The sequence below is a fragment of the Corapipo altera genome, unplaced genomic scaffold, assembly GCF_003945725.1.
Source record: "Corapipo altera isolate COAL_440 unplaced genomic scaffold, ASM394572v1 268, whole genome shotgun sequence".
NCBI lineage: Eukaryota > Metazoa > Chordata > Aves > Passeriformes > Pipridae > Corapipo > Corapipo altera.
This window is the reverse complement of record NW_020884901.1, coordinates 1788011-1815290: the sequence shown is the minus strand read 5'-3', so window position 1 is coordinate 1815290 and position 27280 is coordinate 1788011. Positions and strand designations below refer to the sequence as shown.

General features: G+C 53.0%; 1 protein-coding gene across 9 annotated transcripts in view; it reads left to right on the top strand.

Moving 5' to 3' along the window:
- The window catches only part of DAB2IP (DAB2 interacting protein), a 201740-nt gene that overhangs the window by 166725 nt on the left and 7735 nt on the right, over positions 1-27280 (top strand). For 7 of the 9 annotated variants that reach the window (XM_027650216.1, XM_027650218.1, XM_027650220.1 and 4 more), the window contains 9 exons: positions 852-950; positions 3081-3635; positions 11648-11792; positions 13974-14118; positions 17608-17844; positions 19224-19425; positions 19566-19744; positions 21245-22118; positions 24876-25028. In XM_027650216.1, coding sequence (XP_027506017.1) covers positions 852-950; positions 3081-3635; positions 11648-11792; positions 13974-14118; positions 17608-17844; positions 19224-19425; positions 19566-19744; positions 21245-22118; positions 24876-25028 — 2589 coding nt within the window. The remainder of the gene's footprint in view (positions 1-851; positions 951-3080; positions 3636-11647; positions 11793-13973; positions 14119-17607; positions 17845-19223; positions 19426-19565; positions 19745-21244; positions 22119-24875; positions 25029-27280) is intronic. The other 2 variants (XM_027650217.1, XM_027650219.1) reach the window with 2 other exon arrangements.

The window sequence follows — 27280 nt, the reverse complement described above, 5'->3', positions numbered from 1 at the left end:
CTGTCATGCTGGTCTGCCAGGCAGTGGTGCTTCCGTGACTCTCAGCAGGGTTGAGTTTCCTTGGGATAACAGGGATGTGATAACGAATAAGGGGCACTTGCACCACTGGAAATGTCACTGCTGTGAGTGTGCTTCCTAAACCCTGGCTATGAAATCCCAGTGGCCAGAGAAAGCCACACAGATATGGCAGAAAATCCCTTGGGGTGATCCTGGAAGCATGAGAGGTGACCTCAGCAGCACTTCCCCAGCTATCTCCAGGCTGGGAATCCCAGCCTTGAGCTCTTGAATGCCCAAGACAGGCTCTGAGCTGGTCTGGGTTCAAACCATGGCCAGGAGTGGGGTATATGTTCCTGTGTTCTTCACAGCATGGGCTCCAGAAGCAGCAGGACACCAAGGGGAAAAGGTGGAAAACAGCCTTTTCAGGTCTCATGTTCTACTGGAAACAAGGAATGGGTTGTTACTGTCACAGGCTTTGGGCTGGGCCTGGAGGAATGCCAGGTATCCACTCGGTGTTCCAATTTATCATTAATTCGTATAAAGATTTACACTCCCTCAGTTGTGGAACTTGGTGGTTTAAAGCATCACATGCATGAGACCCATTATCTAGTGTTTTCTGGTGTGGAAGAGGAGAAGTAATTGGAATTTGCTTCCATGATTATTTTTGTAACACACAGAGCTGTCCTGTTTTTCTGCCAGCCTTAGGGGCTGTTGCTTCATGCTCGGGTAAAGCTGTTTACTTAAAAAAAAAAAATAAATAAAATCCACTGGCATCTTCCCTAAGTCCTTCTCTCCCCCCAAATCATGGTCTGCAGTGTGCTGGTCAAGACATAATCCTGTTCCTTTCCCTGTAGGTGACGACTTCATCAGGAAGTAAGTGCTTCTCGTGTCGTTCCGCAGCAGAGCGAGATAAATGGATGGAAAACCTGCGGCGTGCCGTGCACCCAAATAAGGTAGTGGCTGTGAGGAATTGCCTCTGTTCTAGTTCAGTTCCTCGTTATTACATTTTATAGCCCAATGCATGGGAGCAGCAGGGGACGTATTGTCATTGCAGTGAGTAAGTGTAACTCTGGGTCAGCCTTTTTCCATATTGCTTTCTCCCACAATTATATTTACAGGCAAGTGCCAATTATTCCTTCCCCTCTTTTTTCAGCACATGCTGCTTCAGCTGTTGCTAAGAATTGATCAGACCTGAAGAATCTTCAGTGTTGCTCTGTAATTGATGGTACTTGCCACTTGCATAGAACTTTCACCTCTCAGAAGCTCTGGGACAGATGTCAGGTAGCTGCCAGCAAAGTTACAAGACTGAGTAGTCTAAAGAGTTCACAAGTCAGTTCCTGACACGGTGTCTACTTCAGTGAGGGAGGAACTCAGATGCCCATTACAATGAGTTTTGGAGGCAGTAGTAGAATGTGGCTTTCTCTTCTCCAGCCAGTTGAGGTGCAAAGTCATCTACTCTGAGTTTTACAGGAACAAATCCTTCTCTTGGCTACAACACAGGGACACTCAACATGAGCTTTATGGCCCACCAAGACTAAGTACATCCTCAAACGAAACGTACAGCTGCTCCCCCCTCTCTGCACTGGAGTTGGCTGCAAAGATTGGTCAGGGGCAGTGCAGGATTCCACAGCTGATGAGCTCAACCACGTCTTTTTCTGCTGGGCAGAGAAGACACAAGTGACGTGATCTGGGAGCTCATTCCACACAAGTTCAGTCCAGGCCTGGTGGGTTCTAAAGGAGCCCTCAGTCTTGGAGTTTGTTGTTCCCAGCACAGTGCCAAATGTCAGGATAAAAGGTTTGCTTCAATGTCAGAGCTGGAGCAGTGGAGGGAAGAGGGGAGAGGTGAACTCTGCCTCTGGCAACGTGTTCCTGGATGTGGAGTTCAGTGGCTCCAGTGCTTTCCGAGGGCAGCAGCCCTGGCAGCACTGACCTGAGAGAGCTGTGTGAGGTTTGTGTGGTCATGCTCAGCGTGAGAGAAGTCCTGGGAATGTGAGTTGAGGCTGTGCATGTTGCTGGCTTTGAGGTGCAGTGTTGAGTGGAAGTCCATTTGGAAGTATGCCCTCATCTCAAAGCATTCAGTAACTGATGGCTCTCTTTCCACCTTTGTTTGAGTTCATACACAATAAACTCTCAGTATCTGACTTGAAATTTCTGTCAGGAATTCAGTGTTCTTGTGCAGTTCCTGTGTGTACTTCCTGAACCTACAGTACTCCATTGTGGACTTCCAGCAGGAGTGTTCCTGCCCAGACTCCTGGGCTGAGCAGAGTAAGCTGTGGCTGCTGTTTCAGTGAGGGGTTTCCAAACAAAACAGGTTTTGCAGAATCCCAGCAGCATTTCAGCCGCCAGTGCTTTATCTTTCAAGTCACTCCTGCAAAAAATACCCCTGGATGTTCTTGCAGGATGAGGTCAGCATCACGAGGGAGCTCTGAAAGATCCCCGGTATTCTTGGCTCTGTTATTGTTTGAAAGATATCCAAGGCAAATTTCTGTTTCTGAATTGTCATGGTTCTCCCCTGGGACTCACTCTCCTTCCCATAATTCTTCTTAATGTTTTACTTGGGTGCTCTGGACTTCTGCCCTAAAACATGGTTTTTTTCCCCACCAGCAGTGGTGGCATTCCCATGTGGATAAGGCCATCCCTGGGTGTGCACTCAGGTGCCTTTATGTTGCTCTGTTAAAAGCAAATGAACTCCAGAGCTGTGAGATACCTGTAAAAGCTTATGCTTTGCAAAAGCCAGTCATGATCAGTGAGGTTCTTTCCGTTTCTTTGGAGACCCTCATGGCAGGGAATGGGAAACAGTACATATATGATTTGGAGGGGTTTTATCTTCCTTCTTCCTTATATAAATTGGCACCAACAGACATGGAGAGCACGGTGATATTTTGGAAAATTAACATAAGTAGTGTTATTATGCAAATTCCTGAGAGCCAGTATTTCCTTAAAATAAAATGTAATTAAGCCTCCGCTCATTTAGCACATCCGAAATAATTAACTCATATCTCCAGTTTTGTTGTGCTTGGCTTTGTGGTTATTTTTTTTAATTGACCTTTTTTTCTTTGCCTTTTTTTTTTTTCTTTTTTCAGGACAACAGCAGAAGGGTAGAGAATATGTTAAAGTTATGGATTATTGAAGCCAAGGACCTGCCAGCTAAGAAAAAGTACTTGTGTGAATTATGCCTGGATGACGTTCTTTATGCACGAACTACCTGTAAATTGAAAACTGATAATGTCTTTTGGGGGGAGCACTTTGAATTTAATAACCTCCCGTCGCTCAAAAACATTACGGTGCACTTATATAAAGAGACTGACAAGAAGAAGAAGAAGGACAAGACCAACTTCATTGGGCAGGTGAACATCCCCGTCAGCTCCGTCACGGGCCGGCAGTTCGTCGAGAAATGGTACCCGGTGGTGAGCCCCAACCCCGGGAAGGGCAAGTCCCCGGGGCCCATGATCCGCATCAAATCCCGCTACCAGAGCATGAGCATCCTTCCCATGGAGATGTACAAAGAGTTTGCCGAGTACATCACCAACAATTACATGGTGCTGTGCTCGGTGCTGGAGCCCTCGCTGAGCGTGAAGAACAAGGAGGAGATGGCGTCGGCGCTGGTGCACATCCTGCAGAGCACGGGCAAGGCCAAGGTAGGACCCTCCACCCTCCCACCGGGGACCACGGGGAGCAGACTCCTGTGTTGGGGTTGGGGGGATCTCCACGTCAGCTGGGCTTCAGGCCCGACTGGGCATCGTTACTACACTCTGTTTTTCTTCTAATTACACACAAGTTGGTAGCACGCGCAGCGCAAATTGCTTAATTAGCAAAGGGGTCGGTGGGAGCACGAGATACCAACTGAGTCACTTTGCTCTCCTTCTGGAGGCTCGGGGGCCAGGCTCTTACTGGATAAACAGGCACAGATGTAAAAGTAAGCAAGGAGGCAGATTTCAGGGATGGAATGTAAGCAGTGCTGCCCGAGCTGAGCAGCTTGTATGTGCTGGGTATCAGGGTGTTCCTGGGGAACACAGCAGGAGCTGAATGAGAATGAGCAGCCTCCTGAGAATTCCTGGGCAAATTGTGTGGGCACACGTGTCTCTGGATCAGCTCTTGGTCTTCAGGGTCTGTCCTGCTGCTCTTGGAAGGGGGGCAGCAGTGTGGGAAAGCCTAGGGGTGCTCCCAGGGCAGAGCTCGTTGTGGTTTGATGCCACCGACTTGCTCCTGGTGGAAGTAGAGCCTTTGTGGACCACTTTGAGCCTCCTACCTGGTTGGGAATCCTCCAGCAGGTCTGGGGAAGAAGCAGGCCAGGAGGAGGCAGAGAGTGGGGTTTGCTCCTGGTTGTGATCTGTGAGGGTGCAGGCAGGGTGAGCAGAGCTGGAACCCCCTTCCTTGCTGAGCACATGGGGCATGGAGTGACCCACCTGCTGCAGAGCATCCTCCATCCCTGGGTGGCCTGGCACAGCCATGGCAGGCAGTGCCCGTGCTGGGGCTGCAGGAGTTAAAGCATCAGCATTTTTCTCTGTTACCATCTCTGTGAACTCTGCAGGGTAGAGCTGGGGAAGAGCAAGATGTCCAAAGCTCTTGCAGTGCTGAGGAGACATGAGCTCCTCACCTGAGGGGGAATCACAAGGCTCTGCTTCCTCAGCAGCTGCCACTGCTGCCGGGGACTGTGGCCGGGCTCGTGGATTAGGTTGAGTTACCATCTGTCGGACAGAGAAGTGGCTTGGCCTCCTGATCTAGTTCAAGGCAGGCAAAGCTCACTGAGAGGATTGCGGGGCCGGGGCCCTGCTGTTGCAGCGGCAGAGAAAATAGCTCAGTTAAAGCCCTCGTGATCCCGGGCAGCAGTGTTGGACCCCGGGAGTGCAGGGAAGGACCATGGTCCTGGTCCCCTCAGAGGCCTGTGATTCGTGGCATGTGGAATAACGCTGTGGTGACACAAGGAGATGTCACTGATGTCCCTCCTCACTCCTTGTGCCAGGGCTCGGGCGCCGTCAGCACGTGGTTTCTGGGCACAGCCTTCTGCCAGTACCAGGGGCTCTGCTGCCCCTTGCTGTGGCTGCAGCAACTCTAGTGCCAGGGCTTTGTGGGAATAGCACTGTCATGAAAGACCTGTCTGTGGTGAAACAGTCTTCAAGTGTCACCCCCATCTCAGTCACTGTGGATCATGTGTGGGCACGGCTGAGAGCAATTGTCACTGCTCCAGCCTTTTTCCTCTTCTCAGACCTGGAGAGGCTCCAGAGAGAGCAAGTGTGTTTCCAGACATGTGTCTGCATCAGTGCTTGAGATCCCAGAGGCTCTACACAGGGGACACAGCAAACAGTAAACAGACTTGATGACTTTCTCCCTAAAATGGAGCTCCTGCTTTCCCTGCCTGTCATCTGCCATCAGCATTAGCACAGGGTTTGGGGAGCTGTCAGAGCAACAGGAGTTATTGGAGCATGGGAACCAGGTGGTGCATCCTGAGCTGGACAGACAGAGACAGGGAAAAGCAGCAGTAAGGTAACAAAATAATGAATGAGAAAGGAAAGCACCCCTCACCCCTGCTTGGGGGACGTGGGTGCACCTCCCTGCCCCTCAGGAGAGCTCCAGCCCAGCTTTGGGAGCACCTGATCCCGGGCTCTGTGTGCAGGGCCAGCAGAGCAGTGACCCCCCTTCTCCAGGCCTCTATCCTCCCGTGACCCTCCAAAGCTTGTCTGGGCTGGAGATGGAGTTTCCCATCCTTCTGCCTCATCAGGAGCCTTCCCAGCGAACCCCTCAGAGCTCCCCCTGCCCTGCAGACCTGGCAATCAGCAACCACTGATGTGTTTTGCTGATAAAAGGAGTTTTTGTGGCTCTTGGCTGCTGTAGATGACCCTAAAGCAGCAATTACAGTTGGACTGAGGAACAAATGTCCACTAGATTATCACGAAGACTCGTTAGCAGCTAATTGGTGTTGGGCTGTTTCGGGCCCTGTCTCCCTGCAGCGATTTGCTGTAAATACATTGTAATCCCTTAATGAGGGATCGGGTCCCTGCCGTGCAGCAGAGGTGTGATGTGCTGGGGCCACGTGCCAGCCACAGCCAGGTCCCTGCCACCAGTGTCCCTGTGCAGCCCCCTGGGTGGATGCAGGGCAATCCTTGCCTGCAGACACCCCACTCTGCCACGTTGAGCTGTTCCCTGTTATCTGAAGCTGTGGAAACCCCAAGGCACTGCCCAAGTCCCTTCTGCTGGGGGAACACCTGGGGCTGCAGGTGGAAAGGGGACAGGAGCAGTAGGTGAATTTTCTCCCTAAATACCTGCTTCTTCCTGGGCTGTGTAGCTGTACCACAATAGATTTTAAAGGTGGGGCATGAAAGCAGAGAGTCCTCTCTGGAGTCAATGTCCCTGCTTCCCTTGGTCTCTCTTTGGGAGAGGGAAGAGCTTCATCCCTACAGCGCTGCACTAGGGTTGGTGAGAAACAGGGCATGCCTGGAAACCCCTGAGCATCTGCCAAGGCAGTGGGTGGAGAGGAGGGGAAGAGGGTTTTGATAAGGCTCTGAGTGCAGGCAGGCAGGGAGGGAGGGAGCTGTCCCAGCCCATTGGAAAATCTGACAGACACCCAGCACTCAATCAGCTCTCGGCACACACGGGTGTTCCCCGGCTTTGTGGCAAGGAGAGGCTGGAAGGAAGATGTTGTTTGGTGGCTAAAACACAGATGTGGGCTCTCAGCTCTGTCCTTCACTTGTTACTTGCTTCCACCTTCCCAGTGAGAGGCCTGGTGATGTGCTCCCTGCGAGGGGGTGGAGATGCCCAGCTATTTTCATGTGTTTTACAACCCACAGACAAAAGACACAAAGCCATAAAGTGTTTCTGCTGCCGTGGTTGGTGTGACTGGGCGTGCTCACCCCTGCTGTTAGCAGGGCTCCATGTGGGCCCTGTGATGTGGTTCTGGGTAGACAAGCTGCATCCTTCCCAATGGACTTCTGATGCTTCCAGAATGTTCACCATGCTTAGATTTGTTTCGGGGCTGTCTTAGAGCTTCTGGGGCTCAATTCGTGGCTGTAAATATGTAAAAAACCCTCTCCTATGTGAAGAGTTGGTCGATCAAACCCAGCATTAGATAAAGCTCTAACAAACCGGCTGCTCCCTGGAAATAAATATTTATGGTGTTGGGAATGGAGTGAAGGATAAACATGTGTCCCTGTTTGTTTGTGCCGTGAGGATTTGCCTCCGCAGAGCAGATGTAGCTGCTCTCCCCATGTGAGTCTGCTGGAACCCCACATTCCAGCAGCAGAGCCAGGGTTGGATCAGGGCTCCGGGACCTCCCAAAAAGTGACTGCTCAGCTCAGGCAGGGATAAGGAGATGTGGCACAGCTGGGCTTGGAGGCTGGTGACACCAGGGCTCAGTTGGTCCCTGCAGGGAGCACTGCTCCCTTCTCCATCCTGGAAAGGCTGAGGACGCAGGGAAGTGAGGATGCTGTGCATGTTCAGCCACAAACAGACCAGCAGCAGCCCTATCATTTCCCCCACAAAGAGTTTATCTCTCTGATAATATTTTATAGCAGCCATAGTGGAGCTAATCAGTCCTTTAATCAGTTTTATGAGCATCCCCACTGTTTTTCCCCATCTCCAGGCAGAGCAGTGAGGGTGGTTGGCAGGACTGGGAACACCAGTGGGTGTAGGGATCAGTGTAGGGATCTGACTCTCAGGGTGATGGGCACTTCCCAAGCCTCCTGTGTGGGATCCAGCCCCTCTGCCCTCATAAGGAGTGGTCACTCAGTGTGTTGGTGCTGTATCCCTGAGGTTTTCTCATTTCCCTGAGCAAGGTGATGGACAGAGATTCCTGTGTGTTAACCCTGACATTGTCACTTCGCTGCCTTTTCCCAAGGAGAATTAGAATATGCCAGAAGCACTGAGGATGAGCTCCAGGGCTTGAAGGAGGGCACAGCACTACATTTCCTGGCAGAGAAGTGTCTGGAGCAGATTCTCAGAGGACCTGTGTGGTGGAACAGTCTAGGACTGGGGCTGGGGTCCTTGGTTTCACGTGGTCTGTCCAGGACCCAGTTGCTGCCCCTCTACTGCTCTCCTTGCACAGCTCAGCACCACTGAGTGCCACGTTTCCCTCCCCTGCAGGTGTGTCCCAGCACTCCTCCACCTGTAACCTGCAGCCCTACCGACCCCTGGTGTTTTTCACCTTTGCATAAAGGCCCAGCTGGACTCTGAGCTAGTCTTTGAAATAAGCAGTAATCTTATTACCTTTATCAATTCAATCCTCTTAAGGTTAAGTCAATCCTATTAATCAGGCTTGTGATTTGGAGAACCTTATTATTTCAAAGTCAATCTGCCCACCAGTCAGTTACGATATGGGAACGATCGGCCCCAGCCCGGAGGGTGTGTGACCCCCACGGGGTGTGGGGGGTGTCTCCTCAGCTCCCTGACACCCCACGGGCTCCAGCTGGCCAGGAGGACCTGCCCCAGGGAGAGAGGTGCAGAATCCTTCCTGGTTTTGAACAGGATATATTCTGCAGGACTTGTGTTGTTTCTTGGCTCCCTGGAAAGCTCTCCTGCTCCCACCACAGCCCTGCCAGGCACCCAGCTGCCTTCATCCTTCTGCCTTCATCCTTCTGCCTCCCAGGCTCAGGAACTGGAGGGGCAGGAGTTGTTGCCAGTGACGCCCCTGGGCACAGGGACTGGCACTTGGAACCCTCTGGGATGGGGATATTTGGTGTAGACAGACCCCTCAGTGGTAGGGTGGGCTCACTTGGCACTGGCAAGCTGTGGGATCAGGCTGCCAGGCTCCTGCCCACATGTCTGGAGCTGTGGAGGAGCTGCCTTGGAATAGCACATGCTGCCGTGGGCTCATGCTTGGTTTGTGTGCAAAGCACTGGAGACCAGCACAGCCTTGTGCTGTCTGCTCTGAATTTATTTATTTATGAATTCTCTTCTTTATCAGCATATGTGCAGCGACTGGGGTCTCACAGGTTCAGCTCTGTCCAGTCTGAAGCAAAAAGCCTCAAAATAAACATGGAAACAGGCCTGAAGAACACTGGCACAGCCCTTAATTTTGACTGTAGACCTTTTCCTTCCCCTCTCGACTCCGATGTAATGAAATAAAGCATCTTATTTTCTTCCATTGCCAGGGGCCCTAACTGAAAACAACCCCCTGCTGATCTGTGCTGCTCAGAAACAGGGAGTTTTATTGGCTTTAGTTATTGCATTTTATTCAGGACCTTGTATGTGGGTGAGTGAGGCCCCCGGAGGGATTCCACAAGTATTTGCATTCCATTTGTGTCTTCTGAGTGCTGGCTGCTGGAGTACTTAAGGCAGAGATACCACAAGTGTGATCCAGAGCCGATGTGGCTTTTTTGTGTGGAGGGAAGGACTGGAGGATGAGGTCTGGACCTTGGCCCTGGGACAGAAGTGGCAGGATAGGATGTCATGGGAACTGACCCGTGGACGAGGCGCCTTTCCCACGGCTGCCCAGAGCAGTCCCTGTGGAGGAACTCGCCCAAGGACACCGGCTGGGGGGATTGAGACCCCGGGTACATCCCAGGAACAGGTCCTACAGCCCAGCAGGATGGCTCCTGCAGCCCAGGGAGGCTGCAGGGACAGGGAGAATCCTGTGGGATGCTACTGGGTGTCCTGGCTCTGCCCTCTTCCCCTGCACAGTTACAAGGCCAGGCTCTACCGTGCTAAGCCCAGCTTTGGGTGCTGTGCCCTAATGGAGCTCTCTGGGATTTCAACAGCTTTCCTTAACACTTTGGAGACAAAGGTTCCCTTTCCCAGCTGTTGAGCTGCAGGTGCTCCATAGGGAATGACAACAGCAGCAGAGATTTCCAGGGGATATTTCTGGCTTTGTGTTGAGTCCCACCATGGAATTTTGCCTTGTTTAAATTCTAGTGAATTCTCTAGATCAGCTAAAATCATCCAAATTCACATCTTCTCTGGCTACCACTTGGCCCCTGGGTTTCCAGGGCTCAGGCAGCCAGTCCTCAGCCAACAAGAGGGGGAAAAGCAAACACTTGGCTGAGAGACGCTGTAAAACTCGGTGTTCCTGAGGTGATTAGTATGTTGGGAAAGTGACAGGAAAGAGAATCAAGCAAAGCCAAGGTCAGTGGCTGCTAATTAAGAATCAGCACCTTGTGTCAGCCTGAGCAGTGGCTTGGAATTGAAACGTACCCTGGGAGAGCCCCGGGAAGATAAAGGTGATAGAGTTACCCAGATAGCAGCTAACGGGATTTGAGCAGGGTTTAAAGTTTCATTCCAGCTTGGCTGATAAAAGGGGCAAAATGAGAAAAAAAAGCAGGGGGAGGCTGTGCTTTGCTTCCAGGAGGGATTTTTGCCTCTGCAGCTGCCGGAGCGTTGCAGACGTAGCGGGATCTGAGGAAGGGCATCTTCTGACTGGAGAAATAATGGAAGTGACTTTTCATTTATTTAGCCCTAAGCTCCTTCTTTGGCTTTTTTGAAGGTTTTTGGAGGAAGGTTGGTCCCAGTCACAGTGTTGTGGGAATGTGGGAGCAGTGGGTTTGTTGGGTACTCTGGGAGCTGTGCTGTGCTTGGGAATGGGAGGGACTGGACCTGGGACACTGCGTGGCAGCCTGGGGTGCTCCTCCTGCCCCTGCCAGCAACCAGGGCTGCAACTGGTACTGCCATGAGCAATGAAGGAGAATTTCTTAGTGGAAGGTCGTTACTGAGCAGATTATTTTGTTTTAGTAAAAGGGAGTTTAAGAAGGTGCCCTTGGTTGTGGAAGTGAATGTGTCTGTCAACATTTCTCTGTCTCCTGCGTGGGGAAGCTGTCAGAGGGTGATTTGCACAGTGCCAGCCCCTCTTTCCATTGTCATCCAGGTGAGTGGTGACACTCAGCACCTGGTGCAGGAGGAGGAGCCAGGCATGGGCAGAGCTGCTCTGCCCATGAGCAGTGCAGAGAAATGTATCAGCATTAGGAGCTGCCTGGCATTCCTCCTGCATTAGCCCTGGCTGCAGCACAGGAGCTGCTGACCCTCTGCTCAGTGAACTCTGGGACTGAAGCAGATTTGGAGCTCTCTGAAATGCTGGTTTTCCTCTAGAATTTGCAATCCAAGAGCCCAGACTGGGGCAGGGGCAGCTGTCAGAGGCTGCTCCTGCTCACTCCTTCCACTGCTGTGCAGCACAGAGGATTATCACAGCCCATGGGTTTGGTTGTGTGCACATCAGACCAAAAATGTGCCCAAAATGGGCTCTGTTGCAGTGCTGTTTATCTCCAGGAATACTGGGAAAACAGGGCATTGGAGCATCTCAGTGCATATCCAGGCTTGATTCTCAGCCATTAGTTGTGGGCACAGCTTGTGACATCGGAGCATGGCCCTGGTTTGCAGCAGTGCACTTGGACACCAAACACAGCCACGTTTCACAGGGGAGAAGAGGTTTCACCCACAAAACGTGAGGGTGCTGGGAGCCCAGCCACTGCTGGAGGGGCAAATGCAGCACAGGTCTGGGATGAGTCGCTGGGGGGCAAAAGTTGGGGCTCTCCAGAGGTTTATTTCTCCTCTTGTCCCTTTGAGGGAGTTGGGCAGGTAGCAAGGCAGGTGCACACACAGGATCACCCGCAGCACCTCCACACCCTTGGGTGTCTCACGAAGGTGGGGCCTCCCCTGGGGCCGGGGCGGCGGCTGCTCTGCGGGACCAGCACGTGTCTGTGTGTGACCCACCATGGGCTTTGCTTTCCAGGATTTCTTGACTGACCTGATGATGTCTGAAGTTGATCGCTGTGGTGAGAATGAGCATCTCATTTTCAGGGAGAACACACTGGCCACCAAAGCGATCGAAGAATACCTGAAGCTGGTGGGGCAGAAATACTTGCAAGATGCCTTAGGTACGTACAGAGCATTGGCAGGTCTTGCCCAGAGAGGTTCTCCGAGCTGCAGGGTGGGGACCTTCACCTGAGCCCTGATGGCCATCAGAGGCACCAGCACTTACCTGCTGGAGGGTCTCTCTGGCAGCAGGTCTGAGAGTGGACATGGCTGTGAGGAGCTCTCTGCTCCCAGGGGAAGGTGACCGCTGAGCTGGCGCTTCCCTCTGCTCTCGGAGGAGATAACAAATGGATGTTTGAAGGCATTATGCTGCCTGCCAGGTCTTCTGTCTCAGCACTGGCCTTGTCATGGGCTGATTGAATCCTTCCCCCCTTACACCCCCCACCAGAGACGCTCCTGCAGCGCTCCCGAGTCAGAAGAGATCTCCCAAGTCAGTGATGAGCTGCCTCCCGGATCACCCAGCGCTGGGAACCCTCCTGGTGCTTTCTCTTTTTTTTTTAAGTGCTGGCTCTGTTTATGGCTCCAAAAATATTTCTCTTGATGCAAATGAAAATAATTAGAAGCTTCTGCTTCTGGGCAGGTCAGGAAGGAATTGCTGCGTGCAGGCAGCACAGCAGGAGGATGGGGAGAGGCTGCCTTGGAATGAGCTCAGCCAGAGGCAGCTCTGTTGGATCCACGTCCCAGAGCGGGATGAGCAGAGTTTCTATTGAGGTGTTAATTTTTCAGTGTGTTGGGTTCCTGCTAGAGGATTTGTGTTATTTTAACAAGGAGAAAAGAAGCATAAATACTTTATTAAGAGAATAATAATAATGACAGCATTGAGGAAAGGGAAATAATTGATCAAATTCAGGCAAAGCAACAGAGAGCCTACAAGAATAGCAAAAAGAATATTATTTATATCTGCCTTGTAATGCTTTCTGGTTGAAGGCAAGACTGTAAGTAGATTATCTCATATAATTTCTCAAAAACTGGAATATTAATGAAATCAGAGAATTTTGAAATATTCCCTTTTTGGGGCTCAGTGCTGCCAGGCCCATCTTGTGCAGCAGGAGCCTGGGGTTCTTGTTCAGTGTTGGCATGCTGGTTGTGAGTGACCTTTTATCAGTGAGATGGTTCCCCTGCGTGTCACAAGGTGCCCCAGGGCAGCGTGGCACTGTCCTGGAGCCATGGAGCAGGTAATGGGGCCAGGTAAGAACAGCAGGCATCACCTGCAGGTGAGCAGAGTGGCTACAGAGCTCCCTGGTAGAGCTGAAAATACATTGGAGAGACTCTCCAGTATATAATTAAAATCTGTTTTGGCAATAGGGAAGGAATGCAGACTGGAGTGGGGAGAAAAGAGGATGGGAAAATCCAAGGCAGACAGGAATTAGGAGCAAACCACCTGGAATGAGAAGAAAACCAAAGCAGACCTTTCTGCCAGAACATCACCCAAGCTAAACAAGGGTGCCTTTTCATCCCTGTTGTCCCATCCCCTGGTGCCCCTGGTCACTACTGGGATGGAGGACTGACCCCCCCTCTCGAGGTGGGACACCCCCTCAGCCGGGTGTGGGGGCTGTGCCCAGGTACCCCAGGGGGAAGGGTGGCCCGAGAGCAGGAGCTGGCACAGCAGCCACAGTGTGAGCCTCTGCAAGGGTGAGGAGCAGCCAGGCAACAAACAGGAGCACAGGGAATCTCAGAGAAATATTTTCATTTAATTTCGTGTGATGTTCAGCTCAAAATAAACCAAGTAAATTGTTTCTTTCCTTTAATTACCTGTTTCTCCTGTGAATCACAGTGGCTTGTCAGTGCCAGGGCACAGTCTGCAGTAGCAGGCCATGCTACCAATAATTAGAGAGCTTGCCAGCATCCTTCCTGCTGGATTAGCCCGAGGGAGCATCTCTGGAACTGGAGCGTGGGGGGTCGGGCTGTGGAAGCGGGTACTTGGCAGCAGAGTCCTGATGCAATATCCCACAGCCACGGGGGCAGAGCTGCCAGCTGGGGAAGAGGTATGGAATGTGCTCCTCAGGACCCGTGTGCAGGGTGTGCTGTGCTGGTTACGAGCTCCCAAGGCACTGCCAGGCTCTCCTGGGCCCTCCTGGAGAGCTGGCTGGGGCTCTGGGGTCACCACCTGCTCCCATATCCATCTTCTCTTCCAGTGTGATGGAGTGCCAGGGAGCTGCTGGGGCACTGGGGCTTAGGAACAGAGTTGCTGGAAGGCTCCTCTAGTGTCTCCAAACCCATCACCAACTCTCTCTGTTTTCCAGGGGAATTTATCAAGGCACTGTACGAATCAGATGAAAATTGTGAGGTGGATCCCAGCAAGTGTTCATCTGCAGACCTTCCTGAACATCAGGGCAACCTGAAGATGTGCTGTGAGCTGGCCTTCTGCAAGATCATCAACTCCTACTGGTGGGTGTCCCGGGAGTGTCGCTCCCTCGGCTCGTGTGAGGCAGGGTGCCAGGGGTCTGTCTGTCTGTCTGCAGGTGGTGGGACCTGTCCCATAGCAGCTTGTCAGGGACCTTTGGAGGGGGAGCTGTGGGGCCCTGCCCACGTCTTGGTGGTCCAGGAGTAGGTGAGACAGCAGCTGCTGCTCTGCCAGAGTTTGGGGTGTCAGTTCTAGGGGTGCAACAGCCTCTCCATCACCTTTGTTTTCAGAGGTGCTGGAGGGTCACTGGGGCACTGCAGTCAAAGAACACAAAATGCCTTTGCCAATGTGACCCATTCAGAGAGGCACTTGATGCCAAATGTGTATGAAATTCTGGAGTAAAGGGCAGAAATGCATGTCCTGGGTCTCCCACCCATGGAATGAATCAGTCTGGGTGCACCTCCCTGAGTGTCCGGGGAAGCTCTGAAATCCTGCAGCAGGCAGGGACCCAGCACAGGCAGCTTTTGTTTGGGCAGATGTTCCCTGGTTGCAGTGCTGGAGCTGGGAGGATGCTGCTGTTCTCCCAGGTTGCTGCTTGGCTCAGCATCCCACATTCCTCTGGGTTAACCCCTGTCTCTCCCAGCCCCGGGCGGCTGCCGGGGCGCGATGGGAGCCCGATGGGAGCCCGTTGCCTCCTTGGCCCAGGTCCTGGTATGCAGCTGGAGGCATTTCCGAGTTGTTTGTTCTCAGGGTAAAGGTTCTTGCTACCAGTTGGGACAGGCCTGAATATCCCAGATTTGTCGGAGTGAGGCAGCTGTATCCTGCTGTGGAGTTGGCTGTTGTGTGTGCTGTGCTCATGGTGTTCCTGCTGGAACTGGGAGCCAGGAGCCCCTGCCCCTGCTGCCTGCAAAGGTGACCTGAAAGGGGGAAAAGATGGGCTTGTGACTGTCTTTACTTGGAGAAATAAAAATATTGTCTTTGTGCTTTGTGCTAACATACCCAGAGCCTCTTATTCTGATCGTGAGAGAAGGAGCATTTTTGTCCCACTGCTGGATTTCCAGCCTTCCTGCTTAAAATCTGGGCTTAGTTTTTATTAATATATTTAGTAGCAACTCTGTTGCTTGCAAAGCATCAGCTAGGGATAATATTGAAGGAAGGAAGTCCTTCATAATGAGGATTTATCATTTTCTCTCCTATCCCAGCTGTTGTGTTGAGGTCAGAAAACTTATTATAAGTAATTTCCCAGGATATTGAGTGTGCCCTCCTGCAAGCCAGGAAGGGAATTGCTTTTCCTGATCCTGCTCAGGGAGACAGCAAGGAGCAAGAGGTTCCCTCAGGCTGCTGTTATCCACCATAGGTACACAAAGGGCAGGTTCTTTACAGGTATCCTATCCCTTATCCTGGGCCAATTAACAACTCTGACTCAGGAATGGCATTTATCTGCTCTCCCAGGAGGGATTTACCACTTCTAGTCACCAGTGGATTATAATTGTTTGAATTAATGTCTTCCTAAAAATACCCAAAGCGGCACTAAAAGGTCACTCTAAAAATAGTCTTGAAAAGTGACCTAAGGAGAGTCAGGAATGCACAGGAAGTTCGTTCTTCCAAGGAAGGCTGGAGCAGCTGAGCTGCTGCTCTGAGTGGTTCCCCCTCGGTGCTTTGTGCTCAGCGGTTCCCGGGGATTAATTGGGCTGATGAGTGTTGGGATTGGCCAAGGTATCCTGACAGCCAAGGATCCTGCTTTAAATAGAGCCTGGAGTGCGCATCTGCGGAGAGAGGCAGGCGGAGGAAAGGGGTTTACAATAACCGAAAATTGTTATAATTATGACATAATTTGGACATCTGGAAAGTTTCAGTGTAAGCAGAATTTCAGCATGTGGAAACTCGTTACTGGGAAGTTGGGTAATGAATTACAGGCCCGTTTGTCACATAAAGCCGACGAGCTGAATTCCATCCGCTGTGGCACAGTTAAACTTCCATGGGCTCCAGCCCCTGATGGGGAACGCGCAGCCGGGGCTGCATTTCAGGGGTTTACTTTCCAGTAACTGCACAACCTGTCCCGATCATTCAAGCCTTAAATTGCTTAAAGGATTCTCCTGTTTCTGGGCAAATACCGTGAAGAAAAAGGGCTTTGTCCGATTGTGTGGATCAAGCCAAAGACAGAGGAGAATCTATCCAGCCGAAGACGGTGGCTAATGTTATTTGTACAGCTCGAGGTAGAAGCTCATGAGAGTGAAAGTGAGAAGCCAGCACAGAGCAAAAGCTGAACGGGATGGCAGCATTTGCCAGGCACTTTTATGGAGTGTCAGCAGCATGTTGGAAGGGTAAAGAGGAACTGGAGAAAGGCTCTGCCTGCGGGCTCGAAGAACGGCTGCAGGGCCAGAGGCCATGGCCAGGTGGCTGCAGGGCTCCTGCCCCTCTGACAGACCCCAAACCCCACAGGTCCTGAACTCTGTGGCTGTGGCAAGGAGCAGGCAGTTGGTGTTGGTGAGCAGTGTCTGTAGCCCCGAGAAGCAGAGGCTGGAGGATTGTCCCTGTATTTGCCCAGAGCCCTGAGAGTGCTGCCACAGGGACAGTGATGGGTAGGAGGACTCCTCTCTTTTGGAGCCTCCCACCTGGTTCGTGCTGTTGGTGTCTCTGACCATGCAATTCCCATGGTTTTCTCCCCTTCCTGGTTGTGAACAGTTCAGCCCAGGGCAGTCAGTCCCACCGAGGGGACAGGCCAGCTGGCTTTGCTTCACTTCTACCAGATAGTCCCTGCAGCAAAACTGGGAAACACCATCCTCAGAAATGGCTGTTTGTAAAGGGGATTTATGGCCTAAAATGCAGCCTGAACCCCCCCTCGCCCTGCTTTGGTACCCCTGGCTGTCAGTGATCAGCTCAGGGTGTGAGACAAGCACGGTGGTTCCTGGCTGGGGTGGTGGGAGTTGTGTGCCAGGGACACAGGGACCCACGGTGGGACCCAGTGCTAGCCTTCTCCCAGGTGGGAGTATCCAGCTGAATAAATAACACGTGCTGGGAACAGGATAAGGTGGGAGCAGGGGCTGGGGAGGGCCGAGCAGGAACAGGCAGCAGCTCTCCAGCGATAAGGGCTGCTGCAGAGAGTGTCTGCTGGACCCAGGGGAGTTCTGGCATCCGGGAAAGGCAAGCTGAGGTCTGTGCAGCTACAAGGCTGGAGTAACTCCGGTGGGGCTCTGTGTTTGTACTAAGCACACTGGGATTTGATCCAGGTGCTTGAACAGGAGTATTACAATTTGCAGAGCCCTCCCTCCAAGCTCCAGCTGTGCTGGAGACCCTGGAGCTGCTGGTGATTCATGGCACAGCCAGCTGAGTCCTGATAAGCTGCTGTGCACAGTTTGTTTCATATCCCAGCCTTCCCAGTTGTCCAGGGTCTTGGCACCCGGCACAACCAGGACATTGGGCTGATGGAAGCTGCCCCTCTCACAGCTCTACAGAGCAGCTCTTTCCCGTGTGGTTTGAGTCTCCTGGCGCTCTAACCCTGACAGACACTGCCTGCCCTTCTGTCCTTTCAGCGTCTTCCCAAGGGAGCTCAAAGAAGTTTTTGCCTCGTGGCGACAGGAGTGCAGCAACCGGGGCCGCCCCGACATCAGCGAGCGCCTGATCAGTGCCTCCCTGTTCCTGCGGTTCCTGTGCCCGGCCATCATGTCCCCGTCCCTCTTCAGCCTCCTGCAGGAGTACCCCGACGACCGCACCGCGCGCACCCTGACCCTCATCGCCAAGGTCACCCAGAACCTCGCCAACTTCGCCAAGTAAGCCGGGCTGTGGGAGGGGGGAAGGAACCTCTGGGTGTGTGGGCAGAGCCACGTGGATCCCACACCCGCTGCTCCTTCCCTCGCTGGAAAGAGCCTGTGGGCTTCCTGTTGGCTTTTCCCCCCACATCGCTCTGGGACTGACTGTTGGGTCAGGGAGATCATTAAAGTTTCCAAAACAGGACGTGTTTTATGAGCAGGAAAACAGGCTGTTTTGACCACAGGGATGAGCAGCGGGATGGCAGCGGGGACATAGTCCTGTGGTGTCCCACGGGTGTGGGACCAGACCCAACCAGCAGCAGTGGTGTGCTCTGTCCCTCCTTTGAGCTCTGGGACCTTCCCTGCTATTAAAATGCAGCTGTCTGAACTGGGAAAGCCTGAGAAGAGAACAGGGACACCATCAATTCTTAACTAAGCCCATTGGTTTGATGGAAACAAAGCGAGAGATTTCTGAAAATCTTTTTCACTGGCTGCAGCTCTGAGCTCCTTATCCTGAGCTCTGATAACAAAATGATGAGCTTTCTGTAACATGAATGGACAGTTTCTGTCTAAAGCTTCTTAGATCTGGAGACTGGCTTAGTGCTCACACCCACAGTCAGGAACGCCCGAACGCGCACGGGACACAGGCGGGAGATGTACAAGTGTGTTACACTCTGTGACAGGAATTCTCTGTACACCTGACCAATCCCTGACTAAAGGGCTTTCAGATTTCCAGCACTCAAGGAAAGGCTCTTTAACTAAGCTGACATTAGTCAAGCCAATGTGATCAAGCAGAGCTATCCCTGAGCACCGGGCCTGTCCCACAGAACCAACTGCAGCTGAGACAGCCCAACCATGAGGCCCTCCCTGTTGTGCTCTAAATAAGACACACGAGTGAGGGTGGAGTGCTTGGAGGGCAGAAGGAGGTGGCAGGAAGCCCAAGCTGGCCCAGCTACAGGGGTGGCTCTCCAGGGTGAGCCCCAGAGCAGTTGTGCCTGCGTTGCTGAAGAGTGCAGGATTCCTACTGCCAGCAGTTGAGGGTGATTGCTGTGACAGCATCTTGATTTCCAGTGACAGGTCCTGTTTCTGGAGGCTGTGCCCTGACCCAGCAGTAAGAGAGGGTCCATTACCAACAGCTCCTGTGTTTCTCTAGCTTTCACCTCCATTTGTGCTGTGGAGATCCCACACTGATGAGGACTTAGCTGGATCAGGCTGGGGTTACTTTTGTTTCCATGATCAGTGAGGTGTGCTGGGTGCCTGCTGGCAGCCCAGGAATCCCAAAGGCTCTGAAGGGTTCAGATGCCAGAGGAGGGTTCTTACCTGCATATGTACCTGCCCTTTCTGTGAACTGCCCTTCTTTTTACAGGATTTAGCTGAAATCCATGTTGCTCTCTCGATAGGTTTGGCAGCAAAGAGGAATACATGTCCTTTATGAATCAGTTCCTGGAACATGAATGGACTAACATGCAGAGGTTTCTCCTGGAGATTTCCAATCCTGAAACCATCTCAAACACAGCTGGCTTTGAGGGCTACATCGACCTGGGCCGGGAACTGTCCACGTTGCACTCACTACTCTGGGAAGTCATTTCCCAACTGGAGCAGGTACCCAGGGGGTGGAAATGATGGGGGAAATATTGTCAGTGTGATTCACTGAAGGGACTGTGCAGCAGCTGGCAAAGCCCACGGTTCTCTAGCCAAAAGCACAAGATGTTGGTAGTAATTCTGCTCTCTCCTCTGCCCAGGGCACTGCCACGAAGCTGGGCCCTCTGCCCCGGATCCTGAGGGACGTGAACGCGGCGCTCAGCAACCCGGCCTGCGTGCAGGTCTCGGTCACCGCCGACCACGGCGCCTCCACGCCCAGCGCTGGCAACAGCATCTCTGCAGGGCTCCAGAAAATGGTGATAGAGAATGACCTGTCTGGGTAAGAGATGAACCGTGGCCGGGCCACACGCCAGGGAAATGTGGAATATTTGTGCAGGGACAGGCAGGACAGGGTGCAGTGTGCTGCTGTCCAGTCCATTGACCATTTCCCATCACAGAGCTGATCCTGGATGCAGTTCAGCTCTGACACTGCCAGAGCAGTGGGGGGTAGTGCCAGCCTGTGGCTCCATCCTGAGCCCTTTCAGAGCCAAAACTGGGCATGTGGGCTGGGAAATCAGGAACCTGGTGGTCCCACTCTCGGCTGTTGAGAAGCAAAATGTTCATCTTTTGAGGACTTGAGAGTCGGTTTGTGCTGACCTCAAGATGATGGGAATCATCAATAAGGAGCATTTGAGATGTACAGGATTGGCCTTACCCATCTTTGTAAGACATAGGGTGTGTGCTGAATCCACTGAGATCCAAACCTGCTATTTCTGTAACAGTTGCCAAGCTGTAGAGGCCTCACAATGAGTTCCAGACTGCTCTGTCCGGTTTTTATAAAACTGGGTGTTTTTAATGATGAGCAGTGATTCACAGACACAGTCACCTACATACTTTTTGCCCTGATTAAGTAAGGAGCTTTATTCATGGGGAAGAATGCAGACCTCTGATGTTTCTGTTTGTGGAAAATGAAATGGAGCCCACACAAATGGAAAGACTGTGCTAGTAAAATAGTTTGTAAGTGGAAACTAGATAATATTTAACAGTTTAATTAGAAATGAAAGGCAGCAATTGCACTGGACTTCCTCTAATCAGAGCTTTCATCTCTAGTGCTTCCCAGCATGAGGTGCAATTATTTGTCTAATGCTATGGAGGATCTCTGACAATATGCTTCTCCCCAAATACTTGCTTACAATGCACCATCTTTGATCAGCAGAATATTCGCATTAAGCTACTGCAAAGCTCTCTCTTCCTATCCCCAAGAAATCAATATTGCATGAATGTGTGTTGCAGCAGGAATGGGGGGATAACCTTCAGCTGCCAGGCTTTAGCTCTGCTGCGCTTGCTGACCCTGGGAGGCCTGGTGTGGATCTGGCCCCCACGGTGTTCTGTGCTGTACAAATCCTGGCCAGGGTGCCCACTGGAGTTTGCTGCCCAGGTACAGAGCAGGGGACATGGGCGTGGCATGGTTGGAAGCAGGAAAGGTGACACAGGCTGGCCCAGAGCAGAGCCAGCTGGGGTGGCAGAGCGCCAGGAGCGCGTCCCTGATGCCTCCTGCCCAGCGCTCTGGCCGTGCACACACTCCCCTCGCTCAACTGTCCTCACCTGCCCATTCCCAGGCCAGCCCGGGGCTCAGGGCACCCTCCGTCCTCCCCGTCCCTCACACTGTCCCCTGCCGGGGCTGGGTCCTGTCCATGTCCCCACCCCGATCCCAGTCCCACACAGCTGCGCCACCCTGATTTCTGAGTGATTTCGTTTTCCTGCTCTGGTGCAGCATTCACAACTCTTCTTTTTTGTTTTGTTTTCCTCTCCTCTTCCTTACGCACTGACTTCCCCGCAGTCTGATAGATTTCACACGGTTACCATCTCCAACCCCTGAAAACAAGGACTTGTTTTTTGTCACAAGGTCTGCTGGGGCCCAGCCCTCGCCTGCCCGAAGCTCCAGTTACTCAGAGGCCAATGAGCCCGACGTGCAGATGTCTAATGGCAGCAAGAGTTTGTCCATGGTGGACTTGCAGGACAATCGGCTCTTGGACAGTGGGGCCAACGCGCCCGGCACGGCCGACTCCCTCAATGACAGTCAGTCGTCCCTGGGGCAGTTGCAGGGCGTGTGGACCACACGGACTCAGCAGAACAGCGTGACGGGCATGGCCACCGTGCGCCGGGTGGGCCAGACGCCCACCACGCCCAGCGGCGAGAGCGCGCCGGGGCGGCCGCAGCTGCTGGCGCCGCTGTCCTTCCAGAACCCCGTGTACCAGATGGCCGCGGGGCTGCCCCTGTCCCCCCGCGGCCTGGGCGACTCGGGCTCCGAGTGCCACAGCTCGCTCAGCTCGCACAGCAACAGCGAGGAGCTGACGGCCAACAAGCACGGCTTCGCCGGCCCCGCCGCCGCCGAGGACTTCTCTCGCCGGCCGGGGGAGCTGGCCCGGCGGCAGCTCTCGCTCACCGAGAAGGGCGGGCAGCCCACGATGCCGCGGCAGAACAGCGCGGGGCCGCAGCGCCGCATCGACCAGCCGCCCCCGCCGCCCCCGCCCGTGTCCCGCGGCCGGACCCCGCCGTCCCTGCTGAACACGGTGCAGTACCCGCGGCCCTCCAGCGGCAGCATGATGTCCTCCTCGCCCGACTGGCCCGGCAGCGGGGCCCGGCTCCGCCAGCAGTCCTCCTCCTCCAAGGGCGACAGCCCTGAGATGAAGCAGCGCACGATGCACAAACAGGTGAGTTCGGGCTGTCCGGGCTCTGGGCGCTGAGGGGCCGGGGGGGCTCAGCCCGTGGGGGTCGATGCCACGGGAGGGGATGTGGCTCCGAGTCACCGTGTCAGTGCTGACCCCGCGGTGGCGTCACACGTGGGGATGTACCTCGATAATGGCACCCAGCTCAGCCTGAGATGGAGCCCCTGCAGGGCTGGCGACACAGCCCAGTGTCTGTTGGCAGTGTCCCTCTGTCACAGGGCACGCTGGTGCGTGAGGCGGTAGGTGGCAGAGGCACAAGGGCCGTGGCAGCCGAGCCGCTGTCCTGCGCTACCATCTTGTCACTGCTTTGCCTCTCCATGCCCAGGCGCTCATCCCATGCCATAGTCAACCCCGTGCCATCTCCCAGGCTTGGAACAGGCCCTGATCTCCTGTGCCTAAGAGCCTCCCTGCTGCTGCTCCCATCCCAGCGGGGCCGTGGCACTGCTGGACACTCTGTGAGACCCTCCTGTGAGAGCATCTGGGAGGTGGGAGCGATGAGGAAGGAGCAGGTGCTCCCCGCCAAGAGCGACGTTCCCGCTGTGCTGAGCTCTGCAGTGATCCTAGTGCTGGGCTGCACAGAAATCCAGTCCACTGTTTGTGGGGCTAAAATGGAGAGCAGTAGGTCACAGGCCCAGGGCCTTCTGGTTGCCCTGGCACGGACAAATGGTTTTTCTAGTGCTCATTTTATTCACCCTACATTTCAGAACTAGCCTATAGAACTTTACCACAGCAGGGCCTCTCTGTGCTGAAGGAAGAGTTGTGAAAGTAACACAGATCCAGAGAACGTGGACAACAGGCAGGAGCTGCTGCATCTCGGCCCAAACCCAGAGTTCAGGCACCTCTCCAGCAGTACAGTGTTGGTGTGACCTCCTCTCCTGCACGAGGCAGCCCTGGGTCAGTGCTGCCCACAGAAGGCTGTTCCCTGCTCCCATCTGGAGCTGTTCCATGCATTCGGTATCGATCCCTGAGCTGGCATTGCCACGCAGCAGCCTTTGTGTAACACGGATCAATGCTCATTAGGGACAGAGGGCACAGAGTTCTGCAAGCAGCACAGGCCTGTTTGCAGCAGAGGTTCTTCCAGAAAGACATCTGTGATCTCCGGGTGGCCTTCGGAAAGCCCTGGCCGGGTTCTCTTTGCAAACCATTCCTCCACCCACCCCTGTGATCCTCTCAAAGTTTTTCTCCAGACCTGGAGTCCTCAGAATGCCTCTGCCACCCTCACTCTGCACGTTTTATTTGCATGTTGGCAGCATCTGGAACCATTTGGAAACTGTTCCTCATTGGTTGTGTTTAATGCTGTTTGAGACCAGAGGAATTCCGTGTGGTGGTTTTTTTTAGAAGTCCATGAACCTCCTTGCTGCCAGCCAGAAAGGCTTCTTCTACATCTGCAAGGTCATCTACTGAACTGACTTCCACGCTCTCCCAGGCCACAGCAGATGTCCTTCTGTACTTCTTCAGAGAAGGAAGGAAGAGGCAGAAAGACCTGGGCTGAGCTGTATTCACTGACATCCTTTACCAGTGGCCTTTATGCTGCTGGAACAACCCTGAGTGGCCACGGCTTTGTGGCTCAGACCCTCTGAGCAGCCACCCCAGGTACAGTGCCTGAGCTGGAGGTGTAGAGAAAAGCAGAAAGCCACAAGCTGTATGAGGATTTGTAGCAAATGATGTTCATGAGTGTTCATGAGTTGAGTCTGACACTTTGGATTCATTATTCTGGAGAGAGAAGACCAGACTGGAAGATGGCACAGGAAAGCCTCTGGCCCCAGTGAGGGGATTAAACCAGTCCCCACTCCCTGTGATACAGAACCTCCTGTTCTGCTGCCTGACAGTGACCGGGTTTCTCCACTGTCCAGAGGCTGGGAAGAAGGAGAAAGTCCCCAACATTTCTGATTTGTTCACTTGAATTGCCTTGACCAAGTCATCCAGGTCCCATGTGTTCATCCAGCTGTTCACTGCAGTTTATAATGAGGTAGGATGGAGGCGAAATAGCTGGAAGGTGACTTCCTCAGCTGTGTAATGTGGTTGGAAAATATTTGGGCAATGCCACTGGCAGTCCCTGCCCAGGCCAGGACTGAAAGGCAGCAGCTGTGGCTCCAGCTCATTGGCCATGGAACAGCACTGGTCCTGCAGCTCCCCTGGCTACATGAACAAACTACAGCTGAACTACTGAGAAGTTGAGCATTTAGATCTCTCCGGCACACCAAGTGTAGCCTCAGCCCAAAAGAAACTTTTCTCCTCCAAGAAGACACCTGCATGATCATAAGGAGCATTTCGGTTTTCAGATCTTGTTTTACCTGTGTGGAATCTCCACTGCAAGCAAAGACAGCTCAGCAACAGGCTGAAGAGTGTGATTTCTCTGCTCATGGAGTGAACACACCACACCCAGACGCTCCGTTCACCTGCAGCTCGTGTCCTTCTGAGGTGGCAGGACCTGCTCAGACGCCTGGGCCATGACTTGGAGCAGGATCCTGTTGCTGTGCTCTGCTGTACCTGTGCAGGCAGGATGGCACAGGGAAGGATTTGGCCTCTCAGAGGCTGTTAGACCCAAACCAGTGTGCAGCTGCAGAACAGGAGCTGTTCCTGCCCCCAGTCCCAGCTGCTCTGGCAGCCCAGCCTGGTTCGTTGCTGTTTGAGCAGCGTGGCTGAGGGTCTGCTTGGAAGGAAACTCTCTCTCTCTCTCCAGCCTCATGACCATTTCTGTTCCAGGTTTTTCTTTTGTCATGGTTGTGTGTTTCATTGTAGGCCCCTTCTCCTGTGAACCCCAATGCCCTGGACCGCACTGCTGCTTGGCTTTTGAATATGAACATGCAGTTTTTAGAAGATGAAAGCATTGACCCAGATTCCAAGCACAGGGATAAGCTCAGGAATAAGGACGAGCTCAGCCAAGCAGAAAAGGTAAAACCTGATTGGATTGAAACAAGTTTCTGAATAGAGAGAGGATTTCCTTGAATGTTGTTCCCTGAGCACCCTGGGGAGAAGGTGGGCTGTGTGCAGATCCCTGTCCATGAGAGAGGGTGCTGCTCTGCTCAGCCTCACAGGGAGCTCCTGGAGAAGGTTTGGGAGGTTTTCACACACTCAGTGCCTGGAATCACCTTCTGATGAAAGCAAGTAAGAAAAACAGGAGCCAGCAATCAAGTGCTGATGCTGCCCTGCAACAAACTTTGCAGCCAGCCAGTGCCTCCTACTGCCCCCATTCCAACTCCTCCCAGCTGCAGGGAAGAAAGCTTAAAAGTGGATTAAGCACACCTGTAACAGAGGTGGGAGTAAGGTACAGGCAGTCTCCTGCCTCACAAGAGGGTCATGTAGCAGGAAGCAGCTTCCATGTCAAAAGGCTGTTCACAGACCTAAAAATTAAGTCCAGATTTTAGTCTCAGAGACAGGACTGGAGCCTGAGGCGACTTCAGCAGTGCAGTGACACTGCCATGAGCTTATGGCTCACAGATCAGGGCCAGGCCAGTGTGGGAATCTGCCAGGAAGCCCAATCCAGAGTTCAGTCTCAGTCCCTGGTCCCACAGAGGCCGTGTGCCCCTGAAGTAGAGGGGTGCTGCTCCCTCCCCTCCTTCCTGGGCAAGCCTGGGGTGGGAGAAGCTGGGGAGAGACAGAGTAGGCCAGGCCAGGGTGAAAAACAAGGTTTAGAAATGAGGGTCCAGCCTGGCTCTGCTGGGAGTGGGCAGTTGGGCACCGTTAGCACTTGGGATGTTTCCTCACTGTGCTTCTCTCCTCTCACACCAGCCACACGTCACCTCCTGTCCCTCAGCACTGCAGACATCACCCTCCCCAAATCCCCACCCTCTTCTCCCAGGACAGACATGTCTCTGCTTTAGTTCCAGTAGCCTTCCTTTGCTCATTCTGCTGTGCTGTGTCATTTGGGGACTGTCACCTCTTGAAATCCAAGTGAGATGCCAAAGGCATCATCGTAGGGCCCAGGAGGTACAAGGCAGCAGCTCCCAGCTGCCCCAGGAAGAGCAGGGCAGAGTTTAGTGGGTTCAGCCCATTTCTTACTCTGAGCAGGGCAGACATTGGTGGGGTTACAAACCCCTGTGGCACTGCAGCATCCCAGTCCCTGTCCCAGGTCCAGCGGGAGCCCTGCCCCGCTGTCTCATTGCCATGCAGCATCTTTCCTTCCTCTGCTGTGCCATCAGTCACTGACATCCAAGATCACCATTAGCATAATCTCTCTCCCCATTACCGTAAGACATGAATGGTAACCGAGAATGAGAGGAGTGTTCTAGAGACAGGAGCGACTCCTCGGGCTCCGAGGCCTCTGCTGCTCTCCTTTGAGCTCTCTTACGCTGCTCCTATTTTAAGGCTAGGGTAGGTATTTAATCTTTCCTGTTCGAGCAACTCCCTGCTGTCTGACCTTAGTGCTTCTGTGCAGCTGCACGGGCGTTTGTGTCCCCTCATCGTTCCAGGTTCCATGTGCAAACCGTGTCCTTTCCGTGCTGCACCGAGAGCTTTGCTAAAGGAAAACTGGAGTGCTCTGTCCTGGGCAGGGGGAGCTCCAGGCCCTGCCCTCTGCCAGCCCTGCTGTGGGACTGTGGCAGTTCAGGAAGACCATCAGCATCCTAAATTCTCAATCCTTGGGCACAGCAGTTGTTTTTGCTGTGAGTGGAGTGCTGCCCTCCCCTCTCCCTAGAGCTGATCTGGGGATCACACACCCCAGGAGGACTCTCAAATAATGGACACGACCCAGTCCATCATGGCAGTGCTTACCCAGGTGCATTTCTGAAAGTCCATGAGTAACACTTGTAGCTTTAACAGCCTTCAGGACTCAGATGAGAGGCTTTTTCCCATATCTGGCTCTTTAAAAGCAGCTTCTCACATTATCAACTGCATGTTAATTATTCAAAGGTTATTTCAGTTGAGATTCTTTTCCAAAGACTACTTCCAAAGATAATTTTTTGAAATTAAAGCAGGTTTTTTTGGGCACACACTCACTGGATTTTCCTTTAGCAAAGCAAGTTGTACTGAATGCTGTGCTGCTGCAATAGCTGAACCCAGTTTTACCGAGTTCAAAAGCTCTTAATTTTTTAAATTGCTTTCTGTGATTCTGCTGCTGATTTATAGCTTCACCCGTATGAACAGTACAACTGTGGGGTCTTGGCTTCACGCAGTGGCTCTTCTTGGATTGAACCCTGGTTTGAGAT